The sequence below is a fragment of the Curcuma longa genome, chromosome 3, assembly GCF_044706935.1.
Source record: "Curcuma longa cultivar G26 ecotype Majalengka, Jawa Barat chromosome 3, ITB_CL_G26_1.1, whole genome shotgun sequence".
Lineage (NCBI taxonomy): Eukaryota > Viridiplantae > Streptophyta > Magnoliopsida > Zingiberales > Zingiberaceae > Curcuma > Curcuma longa.
The window spans coordinates 2,350,449-2,365,870 of record NC_133863.1 but is presented as its reverse complement, the minus strand read 5'-3'; the positions used below and the strand labels follow the sequence as shown (position 1 = coordinate 2,365,870).

The following is a 15,422-nucleotide window of genomic DNA, read 5'->3' as shown; positions in this document are numbered from 1 at the left end:
AGTTCAATTAGGTTATTTTGAAATTTTGATATTTTTAAAATATCAATTATGATTATTCAGATAATTCAATTTGATTTTAATTTAAAATTTTTAATTTGATTAAACTTAATAAATCGATATTATGTGGTGTTAGTTTTCAAAATACAACATCACAAAGTGAGCGTGGTATTGGTAGAGATCAATTTTGACACTCGTTGCATTTACCAAAGTTTTGATTGATGTCGGCCATCCGTGATACAAAATAGCAAAATCTAAAATTTTGTAATCATTTTAATCATAAATTTTAAGAGATCATAACTTAATTTTAACTCGTATTGAATCATGGAGCCTATAATATATCAAATCATTTATTCAAAGATTTATATTGATTATCGAGTGTAATCGATAACAGCCGAATCTTAAGTTCATCATTTAAAATCTTTTCAAAGATTTCAAAAAAATTTAATCATTTTTATTAAAATTATTTTTATTTTTTACATCGTTAAAGTTTTTAGACTATTTAAATATTAATCTTATGCCTACCTAAAATCAAATAAAAATATATCATTATTGAAAATTTTAATTAATTAAATTAATTAATATTTTATTGATTCGATATTTTTAATTTTTATTAGAAAGTTCCGTTGCTTTAGTTAATTTTTTAAAAAAAATTAATTTATTTAATTTTGATTAAATCCGTACGGTCAATTTTAAATCCATTGCTCAGTCTAATACATAACTCTCATGGCAAACATGACGAGACTATGCCAGCTTCAGCTCCCGCAGGAAGCTCTACTTGAGTACTGACTACTCTTTTGCATATTCTTGCGAGTGGCAATTTTACAAAATATTTTGCATCCGTTGAGAATTGATCCCAGATCTATTAATAATATAACATCTCTATAAGGAAACATAACAGAGAGCAAAAATTAATTAAAAAAAAAGTCATTAAGGAAAGTGAAAATTTACAATTATAGAATGAAACTACCTGACATCTTGTTTCATCCACCATTTTAAGCCATAGTATGAACGAGTATAGTCTGTATTGCAACTAAGATTGTGAAACGAAGCTTACAATTTCATAGCCCTTGGTGTCGCCAACAAAAGCACTTCTTTTCTTATAGTTCAAATTGTACCGTTTCCAGCACATCCAATACAACCTTTGGACACAGCCACCAACACAACGAATAGACAACTTTGCAAACGATGGACCCTAAAATTTATGGCACCACGCACCTAAAGCTAACACAGCTAGTATTATTTTCCCTAAGCAGTTATTTTCTGGACTAAATCTTCGCTGGAAGCAGAAGGGCTGTCTTTGCTTCTAGTATCCACATCTTTCATTAGATATTTATCGACCTGCGCTGCAGCTTGCCGGCCCTCATTGATGGCCCAAACGACGAGCGACTGGCCTCGCCGGCAGTCCCCAGCGGCAAAAACCCCATCTACACTGGTTGCAAAGTGACCGTACTCTGCCATGAAGTTGGACCTGTTGTCTAGCTCTAGACCCAGTTCATCAGCAATTTTCTGCAAGGTTAGGATGATGATAGCAAATGGAGATCACTAAACGGTGAATAACTCAATGAGACAGATGATTTGTGCTGACCATATTGTAGTAGGAAAAACTCACCGATTCTGGACCAAGAAAGCCCATGGCTAAGAGAACCAGATCAGCTTCTATGGTCTCCTCAGAGCCCCTGATTTCTTCGAATTGGAATCTTCCACTACTATCCTTTGCCCAACGGACACGGACCACCTCTAGGCCCTTCACAACTCCATTTTCATCACCCACAAATCGCTTGGTCAGAACCTCGTATGTCCGTGGGTCTTTTCCAAACTTGGATGTTGCTTCTTCATGACCATAATCTACACGGAAAATCCGAGGCCACTGTAAAGAAAAACAATTAGGCAACTGCATTTGGTGATATTTGAAGAAATTAAATCGGAAAATGACAACAAATGGAACTCATCTTGAGTTCCTACAAAGAGTGCTAAGTTGAAAGACAGTGAGATTATACACAATATAGCAAAAATAAAATTCATTCTTGAGGCTTCTATAAAGATCACAAGTTGAAAGACAATGAGATTACTGCATGACCAACAATTTTAGGCAAGGGGCAAGATGTTAGGTTTCCTCGATGTTTATCCTTGAAGTTGCAGAAAAAATAATGGAATCGAAGGGAAGAGAAGAACCTGTGGCCATGGATTTCCTGGTGCTCTTTTCTTGGGTGGTTCAGGAAGTAGTTCTAGATTTACAAGGTTTGTACAGCCATGTCGGATAGATGTTGCAATACAATCAGTTCCTGTATCTCCTCCACCTATTACAACCACTTTCTTCCCTTGTGCAGACAAATATTTACCATCCCATAGATTGCTATCAAGCAGACTTTTAGTGTTTGCATGGAGAAATTCCATTGCAAAATGGACTCCAGAGAGTTCTCGTCCAGGAACAGGAAGATCCCTAAACAAGAAATTGAAGGAATATTATTCAGTATCATGGATAAGATGCACCAAAACTAAAATAGAAACAATAAAACAAAGACCAGAATAGTTGATAGAAATCTTAAACCAGCTTAATGTGGACTGGCATTCATAACCGATATTCATCGCTTCATGAGTCATGACTCAAGAAAAGAGCATCAACATCTATCCATGGATGGACAAAGACGCACATCATAAGTTTGTCATGGCATATAGTGTTAGTTTATGATGCTATCTCAAAACATGTCAACCATTGATTTAACCCAAGATGCATAAATGTCTACAAAGATGATGTATTAGTTGAAAATGGTAGCATGAGTTCAATGACATTAAGAAATTTTATTACTCCAAGAGGACTTTACCTTGGTTTAGTAGCTCCACAAGCCAAGATGATTGCATGATTCTGGGAACGGAGATGGTCAAGGGAGAACTTGGGATCTGTTCCGACATGAGCGTTTACCACAAAATCAACACCTTCTTTGGTCATTAGATCCACACGACGTTGAACGATCTCAACTTTATCGGTCTTCATGTTTGGAACACCATACATCATAAGCCCTCCAATTCGGTCAGCACGTTCGTAAACAGTGACTAAATGACCCATTTTATTTAACTGATCAGCAGCAGCAAGCCCAGCTGGACCACTACCAACAATGGCAACTCTCTTCCTGTATTAGTCAAACAAAAGTTGTCAATACTTTAAGCATCGACACTTTGCTAGGATTGCATTGGCGAAAAATCGCAACCATCACAAAAAAGTTGATAAGTAACAATTTCAATGGCATAAAATAGTATCAATCACAACAAAGCAAAGATTACAAAAACCAATTGTTAGTGTAGTAACTTGAGACGCAGCCGTAAGAAAGTAATAATTTCCGTGAACAAAAAGAATATTAAAACTGCCATTAGGGTAGTAACTTAGACCAGAGTCACAAATTGGCATCAGAATTACTACATACAAGGAGATTATAAGATGACATTGAGATACATTTCAGAACACGATTGTTTATAATTTAACCTGTCAAAGTCGCAGATATTAGCCCAATAGGATAAAGCAGATGGTAGTAAGAAAAAACTCAATCTCTACTGATTGGGTAATTGGAAACAGAACCTTACTGATAGATTCCAACATATAAATGCAGAAAACTCAAACAAGGACCACTGATTCTTTGGCTTCTATTGAACCATTAGTTAGATTGGCCACAATCGATCATGAAAAGACTAGATTGCTTGGAACAGTTCCTTACCCAGTTCTTTTCTGTGGAGGACGAGGTATCATCCATCCTTCTTCAAATGCCTTGTCTATGATTGCACACTCTATACTTTTAATCGAAACTGGGTTCTCAATGATGCCAAGAACACATGATCCTTCACAAGGAGCAGGGCAGACTCGGCCAGTAAATTCTGGGAAGTTATTTGTCTCAAGAAGCCGATCCAATGCTTCACGCCATCTATTTTGATGAACCAGTTCATTAAATTCAGGTATTTTATTTCCAAGTGGGCACCCAGAGTTTTCCTGTAAGTAAAAGCAAGAAAAATTTAGTAAAAGGATATAATTGCCATTTAAAATCATAGATGGTTACATGTTCAAGGAAAGGTAAATAAGAGGTCAATGGACTAAACAAACTTTGGCAGTGTAAAAAAGAAAGTAAAAACATAATATAACAAGCAAAACATTCAGGAAAGGTGGCAGAGTTCATATTGGACCTAAAAGAACCAAAAAAATATCTAAATGACTGTTTTGGTCTAACCAGGCAAATATTAGGTTACAAAGTGTAGGGACAAAGTGGTTCGTCTGGTTAATAATCTTTAAGCATTGAATTAACTAATATGCTTGATAGGAAATGACTGAACAAAATATAAAAAACAAACTTTTCCACTGTGAAGGTAAAATAAACTGGCAGAGAATGTAACCAGGTAAAATATCCAGCAGACATCTGATTCTAAGCTTGGTGTTTCACAATTGACAGCGTTGACACTTTGGATATCAATCATTAGGATACCTAGTTTGGGAAACAGCAAAGGAAGCTGAAAAGGATCTGTTTCAAAGGACTAGAAATGCCACATGGTGGGAAAAAAAAAAAGCCACAGCGTGATGCCCAAAATATTGTTCTCTGCATGCTTTTCACCAGGCCAATATGGGGTTATCAGCTATGGTTTATGTTTTTTATGCTTTAGGCTCAAGTAAACCTTAATAACCATGACTTTGAACACTTGAAAGATCAATGTGTTAGGATCTGTTCTCTTGTACAAATAATAAAGAAGTCTAGAAGCCAGCGCCAACCATGATAGAGAGACCTCACAATATCTTATTCACCTGTAAGAAGTGTAATACAAATTTCAACTTCCTAAACTTCAATACTAACTATATTTTAGCATTTGGAATGGCACTTATTTATATATTAAAGTACATAACCTGTTAATTATAGGCTATTGAATGGAAGGTACAAGCCAAATTATTAAACTCAAACATAAATAGTATGTCAACTTTTAGCATGCTTCCCCATCAAATCTTGCAAACTCATGCAAGCCGTATCATCAGCATTCAAGAGTACTTTAAAATGAAATATAATAAGAAAATAGATCATCACTGTTTATAACATAAAAATTGGAAAAACAAAGTTGTCAAAAAAAAAGGCAATCTTCTCGTTAAGACGAGTAACATCACCTGATGACAAAAAGGAGTCCCACAATCCATGCAGCGAGCAGATTGTGTTTTCATCAGTGGCCCTGGCTTACACTCATTAGCAACTTCTTTCCAATCTTTGATTCGATCATTAGGATCCCTATATGAAATACTTTGCCGCTCATAAGCAATAAAACCTCTATGCTTAACAGCATTTTCAACCTGTGTTGGCCTTTTTGCTGCAGCCAAGTCTTCTTCTTTCTGTAAAGTTCAAATAATATTTTAATCCCTCAAGTCAATGAGAGTTGAGACACTATGCTACTCTGAAAAGCGAAAATAAAGATATTTGGCATAGACAATAAATATTCTTTTATCAAAATGGGTTTTGATAAAATTATTTCAGTTGGATAAAGAACACTGAATGAATTCATAATACAACAAATACCATCAAACTCGAATCTCAGAATAAATCTAACCAAATCAAATGACAAAAAGTATTTTATACTTACCTTAGGAACCAAAGATGCTGCAGCCAATTTCTTTAGTTCTTCAAATGCATCAGTTTCCATTAGCTCTTTTTCTTCTTGCTCCTCAGATTCTTTTACAGTTTCTTCTGCTTTTATTTTCTGAAGAACCATCCTATAATCCCTTGGAAACACTTTGAAAAACTTGGGCAGCAGAGATTCAAAATCAGAAAGGACTTCCCTTGCTAGAACACTGCTTGTATGACGTTGGTGTTGCTGAATCATCATTCTCAAAGTTGTTATATCTTCCTCATCCTCAACCTTTTCAAGATCAACTAACTCAGGATTGCATCGTGTCTGAAACATCCCATCCACATCAAAAACATAGGCAATTCCACCACTCATACCAGCAGCAAAGTTTCTACCAGTTTTACCTAGAATAACAACAGTACCACCGGTCATATACTCACAACCATGATCACCAACACCTTCAACAACTGCTCTAGCACCTGAGTTACGGACACAAAATCTTTCTGCAGCCATTCCATTAAAATATGCCTCTCCATTTGTGGCACCATATAATGCAACATTGCCAACAACAATATTTTCTTTTGGATCAAATTGGCTCTCTCTTGGTGGATAAACTACAATTTTGCCTCCAGATAATCCTTTCCCAACATAGTCATTGCTGTCACCTTCAAGCTCAATGGTAATTCCAGGACAGAGAAAAGCTCCCAGGCTCTGACCAGCACTTCCAACTAGCTTAATATGGATTGAATCCGTAGGCAATCCTTTCAACATATAACGTTTAGTTACCTCATGGCTAAGCATGGTACCAACAGCACGGTTTACATTGCGAACTGGCATCTCAATATAAACAGGCAAGCCTTTTTCAAGAGCAGCTTTTGATGAGGAAATAAGCTTCTGATCCAATGCCACATCCAGTCCATGATCCTGCTTTTGAATGCAATATTGAGCCACTCCAGGCCGAATATCAGATGCAGGTCTAAGAAGCAATGACAGATCAATATTCCTCAATTTCTCATTACTACTAGTCACTTCCTTATCAATCTCAAGCATGTCTGCACGACCAACCATCTCGGTCATGACCCGAAAGCCCAATTGAGACATTATTTCACGAACTTCCTCTGCCAGCATAAAGAAAAAGTTTATAACATGTTCAGGTTCCCCAGCAAATTTTTCACGAAGAATAGGATCTTGAGTGGCGATTCCAACAGGGCAAGTATTTTTGTGACACTTTCGCATCATGATGCAGCCAAGAGTTATTAGAGGTGCAGTGCTGAAACCAAACTCTTCTGCGCCAAGTAGCGCTGCAATTGCAACATCTCTTCCTGTTTTTAACTGCCCATCTGTCTGTACTACTGTTCGTCCACGCAGGTTATTTGCAACCAGAGTCTGATGTGTCTCAGCTAATCCAAGCTCCCAGGGCAGACCAGCATTTTTTATGCCAGTCCAACGGGAAGCTCCTGTGCCTCCATCATGCCCAGATATCAAAACATGGTCAGCATGCCCTTTTACAACCCCACTGGCAACTACCCCAACACCAGCCTCAGAGACTAGCTTAACACTAATTCTAGCACCAGGATTTGAGTTCTATAAAAGAAAATAATAATGAAATTACAACGGTCAAAAGTTTCAATTCAATGCTTCTTTTGTTATTTTACTGACAATAGGTTCTCATCAAAAAGGAACTAGAAAATACCAGTTGTCAAGATTAAATACCTTAAGATCATAAATAAGCTGCGCAAGATCTTCAATGGAATATATATCATGGTGTGGTGGTGGACTAATAAGACCAACACCAGCAGTGGAATTTCTCGTGACAGCAATATCATCGATAACTTTATGGCCTGGAAGTTCACCCCCCTCACCCGGTTTGGCCCCCTATACAGCAAAAGAAAGTCATAAAAACAAAAGGTATTGATAAGAAAAATAAACATCAGAAAATATGACCTCACCAAATTGCAAAGGTATTCATCATTATAGATACAAAGATATAATTAGTGCTCTGTAGCTCTGCATCATCTGTCCATGAACACAGATTCATAAACAGTAGGAACTTACATTCCAATAGATGGAAAGGAGGTAGAAAGTTCCCAATGTTTAAATATTGGACAGAGAAAACTACTGGCTAGAGAAAACGAAGCCTGTAATTATTACCTGAGCCATCTTTATCTGGAGTTCATCAGCATTGCTCAGGTAGTAGCTTGTTACTCCAAACCTACCACTTGCTACTTGTTTAATGGCGCTCCTCTTTGGATTCCTCGAACCATCTGGCAGAGGCTCCATACGAGAAGGTTGCTCACCTCCCTCACCTTCAAAAGAACAAAATATAAGCCATAGAACAATATAAATTATAAACCATGCATCTCTCACCTACAAATGTTGTCCAATCATTAACAACAAAGAGCATAAGATCCAAAAGAGAAGTAGACAATTGTCATGGAAAAATTTCAAATGTTAATAGCAATATATGAACACACACACACACACACAAGACCATGCATGCTTCAGATTCAAAAGAAAGAATTAAGTGAACTAAATCTTGAAAGGCCAAGAGGCTTTTCGCTGATCAATAAGTGAAGCATATGAAAGAAACTGTAACAAATCACAAAGAAACATGTCATGAGTGGTGAACGCTTACATTCCCTATCATATTAAAATGATTTACCAATGTCTTGGATTGTAAAAGGCTACAAGTTCAAGCTAGTGTACACTTAAAACAGTGGATGCTAGTAATTTGTTAATAAATCACACAGAATTTTGGTCATAACAAGATCGTACCAGTATTAGATTTTCCTCCAATTTTGTTCATTGCAATTGCTAGAGTAGTATGTGCTTCCAATGATATTGAACCATAACTCATAGCTCCAGTGCAAAAGCGCTTAACAATCTCGCTAGCAGGTTCAACCTCGTCCAAAGGAACTTTCTCAGCGACATCTTTAAACTTCAGTATTCCACGAAGGTTGCAATTCTTGTTCAGCTCCTGTATACGCTTAGAATATTCTTTGTATGCAGCAATACTGTTAGCTTTGGTTGCCTCTTGCAACTTAGCAATTGCAAGGGGATCATTAAGGTGAATTTCACCTCCTTTTCTCCAATGGTAATCCCCAGGATTAGGTAATGCTTCTGCATTACTTGGTGGTGGTGCTCTGGTTGGAAATGCCAACTCATGAAGACGGAGTGCATCTCCAGCAAGCATTTCAAATGTTGCACCTTCAACTCTACTTGGTGTTCCTTTGAAGCATTTCTGAATAACCTCAGAAGAGAGTCCTAGAGCTTCAAAAATCTGCGCACCCTTGTAAGATGCTAGGGTAGATATCCCCATTTTAGCAAGAACCTTCATCATTCCATAGTTGCTGGCTTTAAAGTATTTCTTAACAAGATCCTCTCTTGATTGAAATTTTCCATCTGCTTTAGGAGGGATCTTTCCATCAATTTGTAATCGCCAAATTGCTTCTATGGCCAAATACGGGCAGATAGCATCTGCTCCAAACCCAACAAGAGTACAAAAGTGATGCACTTCACGGGGCTCAGCAGATTCAACCAGCAATCCTACCTGTGTCCTCTCAAGTGTTGAGACTAGATGTTGATGAACAGCACCAACTGCTAAGAGGGAGCTTACAGCAACGCGATTGGAAGAAAAACCTACATCATTCCTAAATTCAGTCTCTTTTTAAAATAAAAAATATACACATTGTTAAGAGAATGTAGAACCAGAAAGTTAAAAGCAACATAGAAACTGAAACAAATGCAGAGATTATATATGCCCAAATATGCCAAATAAAACAAATAATAGTTACTATAGATGAACAAAAATTATTAAAAGACAATCCATAGCAATCATGTTAACATGACTTAAGCAGTTAAAAAAACAAGTACCCTAAGTTTTGAAATCCTCACCTCTGTCAGACAGTACAAGAGTTGTATAACCTTTATGGATAGCAGAACGAGCTTCTGAACAAATCCTATCCAAGGTTTCCTCCAAACCTTTTCGGCCTTGCTCCTTTGGATATGTGATATCAAGTACTTTGCTGCGCCAACCTCTGTAGTTCATCTTTTTCACAGCTTCCATTTCATCAATGGATAGAAGAGGCCCCTTCAATGACAGACGATGGCACTGTTCTTCAGTGGTTTCAGTAAGATCCCCTTCAGGACCAATCATACACTCCATGGATGTAACTATTTTCTCCCTAATCGGATCAATTGGTGGATTTGTAACTTGAGCAAACATCTGCTTGAAGTATTCAAAACTAAGTTTCTCTCTATTTGACATCACGGCCAAGGGAGCATCATTTCCCATTGAACCTAGAGCTTCAGTGGCATCTTTTGCCATTGGCAGCAACAGCATTTCCAATGCTTCAACAGTATAGCTGAAAGAATAGTTCAGCAGGATAAATTTTTCAGTGAAAATATAATTTTAAAAAGACAGAAGCAGCATTCCTAGTTGGGAATTACCCAAAGGCTTTCAGTGGTGCCAGAAGACCATGAAGCCCCATGTTTTCCATGTCCTCATCATGAGTTTGAGACTAAGAACGATAACAACCAATCATCAGTCTCCCGTATGCATAAGCAAACACAAATGTAGTCCTCCTATAACATATAAACTTACCCGTACAGTTCCAAAGATGCTTGGAGGAATTCTTTCGCTTTTAGGGACAGAATTGATAACATCTTCGAGGCAAATCTTCTGTCTCCTAAGCCATTCTCCATATGGTCTAGCCTGTGAAAATTGCTGCTTAAGTGTCTCATCATCAACAACAACATGATTTTCAAAATCCACCAACAACATCATCCCAGGGTTGAGCCTTCCTTTCCTTGTCACTTCCGCAGGAGGAATGTCTACAACACCTACTTCACTAGCCATTATAACACGTCCATTATGAGTGATATAAAAACGGCCAGGTCTCAGACCATTACGATCCAATGTTGCTCCAAGATAGCGACCATCCGTAACTGTAAGAAAAAATCAGCATGCATCTTCAGATAAATATTCTGCTACAGCAGTTTCAGTAAGCATTGCCATTGAATCTCACAAGATATGAGGGCGGGTCCATCCCAGGGCTCCATAAGAGCTGAGAAATATTCATAGAGAGCCTTCCTATCAGGATCCATGTTCTTATCATTCTGCCATGCTTCAGGTATCATCATCATCACAGCTTCAGGAAGACTTCTGCCAGCACGGACCAGAAGCTCAAGGACACCATCGAATGCGCCTGAAAGTATGAAATAATACAGATCATGCTCACATAGATTTCAGGGGGGAAATTCAATATGATACCTATGTTCACATGAAACTGGATCACTTCAAAAACACAAGTACAACAACAACAACCAAGCCTTATCCTACTAGGTGGGATAGGCTATATGGATCATCCTATGCCTTTGGACTCTATCACCTACTATATTATCATTTATATTTAAATAAATTTATCCTATTTTATCGTTACTAAACAAGTCTTCTTTGATCTTCCTCATTTAATGTGTATATTTGTTATAGTTTCACTTAACTAGAGTATTTATTGGTCATCTAACACATGTCTATACCATATTAAATAAGCCATTAAACAATAAAATTATAATAAATGTTTGAACCTACCAGAATCAGATGAGCTAGCATCAACAATAGGCAAAAGTTTCTTCATTTCATTCTTTGACAAACCTAGTTCCTTGCACTTCAACAATCCTTCACGTGCCTTCATCCTTTAGAGAAAACAATATCAAAGGAGTCAAGCTACTATGGCATTTTATTGAGAACATGATACAAGGACTGCAGCCCACTTAGCTTCAAAACATACCAATTCACATTGCCCCGCAATGTGTTGATTTCTCCATTGTGGCCCAAAATTCGCATAGGTTGTGCACGATCCCAACTAGGAAAAGTGTTTGTAGAGAATCGAGAATGAACCTGCACATGAACATATTTCTCAGGGATCTAAATTAAAGCTATCTGAACTTGCACTTGGGATCTCTTCTAAGAATGTCAATGTCAATCTGCACTCAAAAGCACTATGAGTTCTATTTATCGTCATAGTCAATACAAAATAACATGGGAACCTAAGCTACCTTCACCAACAATTCGTTTCACCTTCAAATTGGAACTCTCATCCCACTGACCATGGGGAGCAGTGCATCATGATTCTGCAACATGGTTTACTAAGTTATCGACCACAAAGATCTCACCAACCCACCCAAGTTATTCAGTACTCAAATTTAAGCAGTACCAAATACAGAAGAGTGCAAGATATAATTCAAAGTATAAAGCCTCAAAACCTTATTTAACCTTAAGAGAGTTCCATTACCAGTCTTCTCTTGTAGTCTGCTGCAATCAGAGTTCATAATTAAAGAAAGAGGTCAGATAGGTTTGTATTTACCAGGGCCATGTAACTTGTAAACCTTTCATCTCCAAGATCTGCGTAATAGTAGTCCTTTAGTTGATCAGGCTTCAATTGACCTTTATAAACAACAGTCCTGCCAAAATCAGATAAATAAGAGATACTTCTACCATAAACATAATAAATAAATTAAATGAATTGATTCATTAGAAAGCTTATATTATATTTTGAACATGAGCAATAATTTCACATATTGGGCAAAAGCAAAAATGATTGTAACAAAGGATGATACCAAGTTTTAAAAAAACTAACCTAGAAGAAAGTGAGCATATATAGAAGTCCTTAGCTCCACCATGCTGCAGATTGAGAGCAGCACGGATAGCTACCATTGAAATCCTCCGTAATATATACATCTAGATTTATTCAGATATCAAAGTCAAAACTCATTATAGCAAATAATGACAAACTGTTCCTATGATGGTCTGCATTAAGACCAACACAAAGCTAGAGACAAACCTGTTGCTCGAGATCAGCACTTGACCGTGGACTTGGAGTGAGAAAAACTTGCTCAATGATTGGCTCAGTTTGACGAGCAGATTCACCCAGATCATTATTATCTGTTGGTACTGAGCGCCAGCCAAGCACAGCATGTCCCAAAGATTCTGCAACCTGCAAGCAAGATCAACAATCAGAGGGATATTGTTCAGATACAAAACATTATAGGGGATACTGATGTGATTCATACATAAGGAAAAGTTATCAGCATGCAGTAAAAGAAAAGAAAGGAAAAGACTTATACTCCAAGTGGCTATCACATATCCACACACAATAGAATTAACCTTAGCAGAAATCGTTCTTGTCATCAAGCCATTGGTCTCCACAATTTAGAATTAGCTACATTGATTTTATCCATGCTTGGACTCTATATAAGACCATATCACTAGGAATATCCAAACCCTTCAAATCACTTTTTGTTATTTTAACAGTTTAACTAGATATCTATCTGGTTTCACTCTAACTCTTATGCATTCAACTCATCAATTCAACTCATCTATAAAATCTATTGATGGTGACTACTGTTAGAAGAATTGAATGATTAAGAATAGGTGTAAGAAACAAATGGAGACAAATGTTGCATGATTAAAAAAATATTAAATTTTGAATATTAGTAAAGCTATAGCGTTGCATAGAGCTCAATGAAGTGAAGGGATACATGTGGCTGATCCCAAATAATTGAGATAAAAAGAACAGCTAAAGATTCAATATTAGTGCTAAATTTCTTTCCAAATCCTTATACTTCCATGTATTTCAGAATGTTCAATGTAAGTGCTCGTAGTTCTTAAGTCAACCATTCTTAGTTGGTACCTTAGTGAAAACAACTTTGCTTTCTTCCCTGCGAACATCATCCTGTGGCAAGAAAAACATACCCACTGCATACTGACCAGGAGGTGGAAGTTGCATGCCAACATCCTTCGTGACCTGAAAAAACATAGACCAGAATCAGAACAAAGACATAAAATAAATTTTAAAAAATTAGTATTGCATATGCGCAACATTTTCATTGACTAAGCTAAACTAGCAAGCACTATTAATTAGCAAAAGCTACAAATTAAACAACACATTTTTTACAAGAAACATAGTGAAAAAGTGTAGATACATGCCTCAGAGAAAAAACCATGAGGGAGTGCCACTAGTATGCCAGCTCCATCACCAGTATTAGTTTCACAGCCGCATGCACCACGATGGGCCATTCGAACAAGCATCTCCAGAGAATCAGCAACCTGCAAAGTTCATCAAACAAACAAACAAACAAAAAAGGCCAAATAAGATAAATGTGCACTGCATGGTGATTGTTTTCCTATTAGACGTTTTGATAGAATCCAGAATTGATTGATATGGATTGAAACATACTGTTTTCCGGCTATACTCTCCAGATAGCTCAGCAATGAAACCAACACCACAAGAATCTTTATCAAAGGATGGATCGTAGAGACCAAGGGGCTTCTCTGGCATCTGTGACAGGGACATGGATGGAGCAACGATTCTTAGCTTAGGTGAACGTCCTGGACCATCCATCCGCCAAAGCTGAACGCGTTCACAAGCTCGGAGCTTTGCTCCAACAAACTGGCTATGCAAGGACACCCTTTGAGAGCGCCTAAGGCATGAAAATCGTGCAGCACTACCACCACCAGAGACGTTGTGCTTATGGTTGACAATGGTTGAGAGCGCCACCGATTCATTCCGGAGCTTAAAGGCTGACCCAGGGACTGAAGCCATCGCCGACGACGACCTCTAGCTTATAAACAGAGGAATAATGCCAAAAAAAAGTTTTCTTTCTGAATATTACAATGAAAGTTTGTGTCTGTGCAAAGCTTTGCAGCTTCAAACGGATTCAGCAAAAAGAAAACCGATTTATCTTCAGAAAGTGTCAAATTGATTAACTTGTAAACGAAGAAAGAACGGATTCAAGGACACCGGCTTGGTTACAGATCGTCAGAGAGTACTTGTTCCCAGACAGTGGATTTCCCTGCAAAACAGAAGGAGGAAGAAAAATAAACCTCGATAAAACACAGATACCATAGAACACTGCCAGCTAGATCTGCAAACCCAGAATCTACCACCCCAAACTACGAGAGCAATAAAAAACACAAATGAATCTCTCTGTTTCCTGAACACCAACGACCAGCCCAAAATGTTTCAAGACAGACAAGACACGGAGAAATGGACATCACATGGATCTCACAGAGATGCTGAGCTTTTAAAATCAAAATCCACGTTTTTTACCTCTAAATGATTAGGTAGGTCGATAGATCTCTCCTCGCCACCAACCACAGAGGGCTCCTCCCTTCCCACCTACCCAAAGAGCGCTGCGGGAAAGAAGCGATGCGAACTCACTCCTACTCCTCCCCCTTCGGATCTGCCACCCTCGCAGACTCCGCCGAGGCGACCGTTTCTCCTCGATCGCAGAAATAACGACGGAACGAAGCACCAGAGACAAGAGCGGGCGCGCGCAGCTCCGCCGACCAACAATCCGATCTCCTCCCCCTCTCGAGTCTCTCTACGCACTCTCCCCCCTCGACTCCACGGGTCATTTATAGCGAAGGCGTCGGGTTCTCCGCATCGTCTCGATCCCCATCTACCCCTTTAATCTCCTTTTTCAATCCATTTTTATCCTAATCATTTTATTTATTTATCCAAAACAATTCAATTAAACGTATCCATTTCATTTTTATAATTATTTTTATAATATATATATAAAAGAAAATAATCGAATCGAGGAAAGCTTCCGTCGTTGTGGTTACCATAACGGAGCGGTGGCCCCAGGAGACACAGTGAGGACCCTCCGTCGGGACACGTGGGAGGCGCGTGTGCGCCCTCGGGCTCGGTTCCGGGCCTCCGCGGCATCGCTTTCCTTATTTTAACTTCCGTAACTGGAATGGTTTCCTAATAAATTAATCGAGGCGCTACCGGCCCCGCTTCCACTCACCGGCTCACCGACTCACCGCGCCCATGGAT

At 38.2% G+C, this 15,422-nt stretch overlaps 1 protein-coding gene across 2 annotated transcripts; it reads right to left on the bottom strand.

Annotated features, from left to right (window-relative positions):
• Positions 1-1,036: 1,036 nt before the first annotated feature.
• On the bottom strand, positions 1,037-14,941 carry LOC141824680 (glutamate synthase 1 [NADH], chloroplastic-like). Of its 2 annotated transcripts, XM_074712008.1 has the most exons (23): positions 14,691-14,941; positions 13,818-14,433; positions 13,568-13,687; positions 13,272-13,385; positions 12,423-12,575; positions 12,219-12,319; positions 11,946-12,042; positions 11,370-11,479; positions 11,171-11,274; positions 10,608-10,787; positions 10,184-10,527; positions 10,030-10,100; positions 9,475-9,944; positions 8,356-9,219; positions 7,732-7,886; positions 7,294-7,455; positions 5,596-7,164; positions 5,129-5,347; positions 3,708-3,976; positions 2,823-3,128; positions 2,173-2,440; positions 1,610-1,867; positions 1,037-1,506 (listed from the first exon to the last, which is right to left on the bottom strand). In XM_074712008.1, the coding sequence occupies exons 2-23, from the start codon at positions 14,181-14,183 to the stop codon at positions 1,246-1,248; spliced, it is 6,561 nt and encodes a 2,186-aa protein (XP_074568109.1). In that variant the 5' UTR covers positions 14,184-14,433; positions 14,691-14,941; the 3' UTR covers positions 1,037-1,245. The 2 variants fall into 2 exon arrangements, with proteins under 2 accessions (XP_074568109.1, XP_074568110.1); XM_074712009.1 differs by lacking the exons at positions 11,946-12,042; positions 12,219-12,319; positions 12,423-12,575; ... (2 more) ...; positions 13,818-14,433; positions 14,691-14,941 and adding an exon at positions 11,638-11,911.
• Between the last annotated feature and the right edge of the window lie 481 nt (positions 14,942-15,422).

Bases quoted from the DNA above. Each gene is read 5' to 3' on its own strand.
- LOC141824680 (XM_074712008.1), bottom strand. From the start codon at position 14,183: ATGGCTTCAGTCCCTGGGTCAGCCTTTAAGCTCCGGAATGAATCGGTG. The intron at 13,688-13,817 runs GTATGTTTCAAT...TGAACTTTGCAG, and splicing joins GAGAGTATAGCCGGAAAACA to GTTGCTGATTCTCTGGAGAT. The intron at 12,043-12,218 runs GTTAGTTTTTTT...TGATTTTGGCAG, and splicing joins ATATGCTCACTTTCTTCTAG to GACTGTTGTTTATAAAGGTC.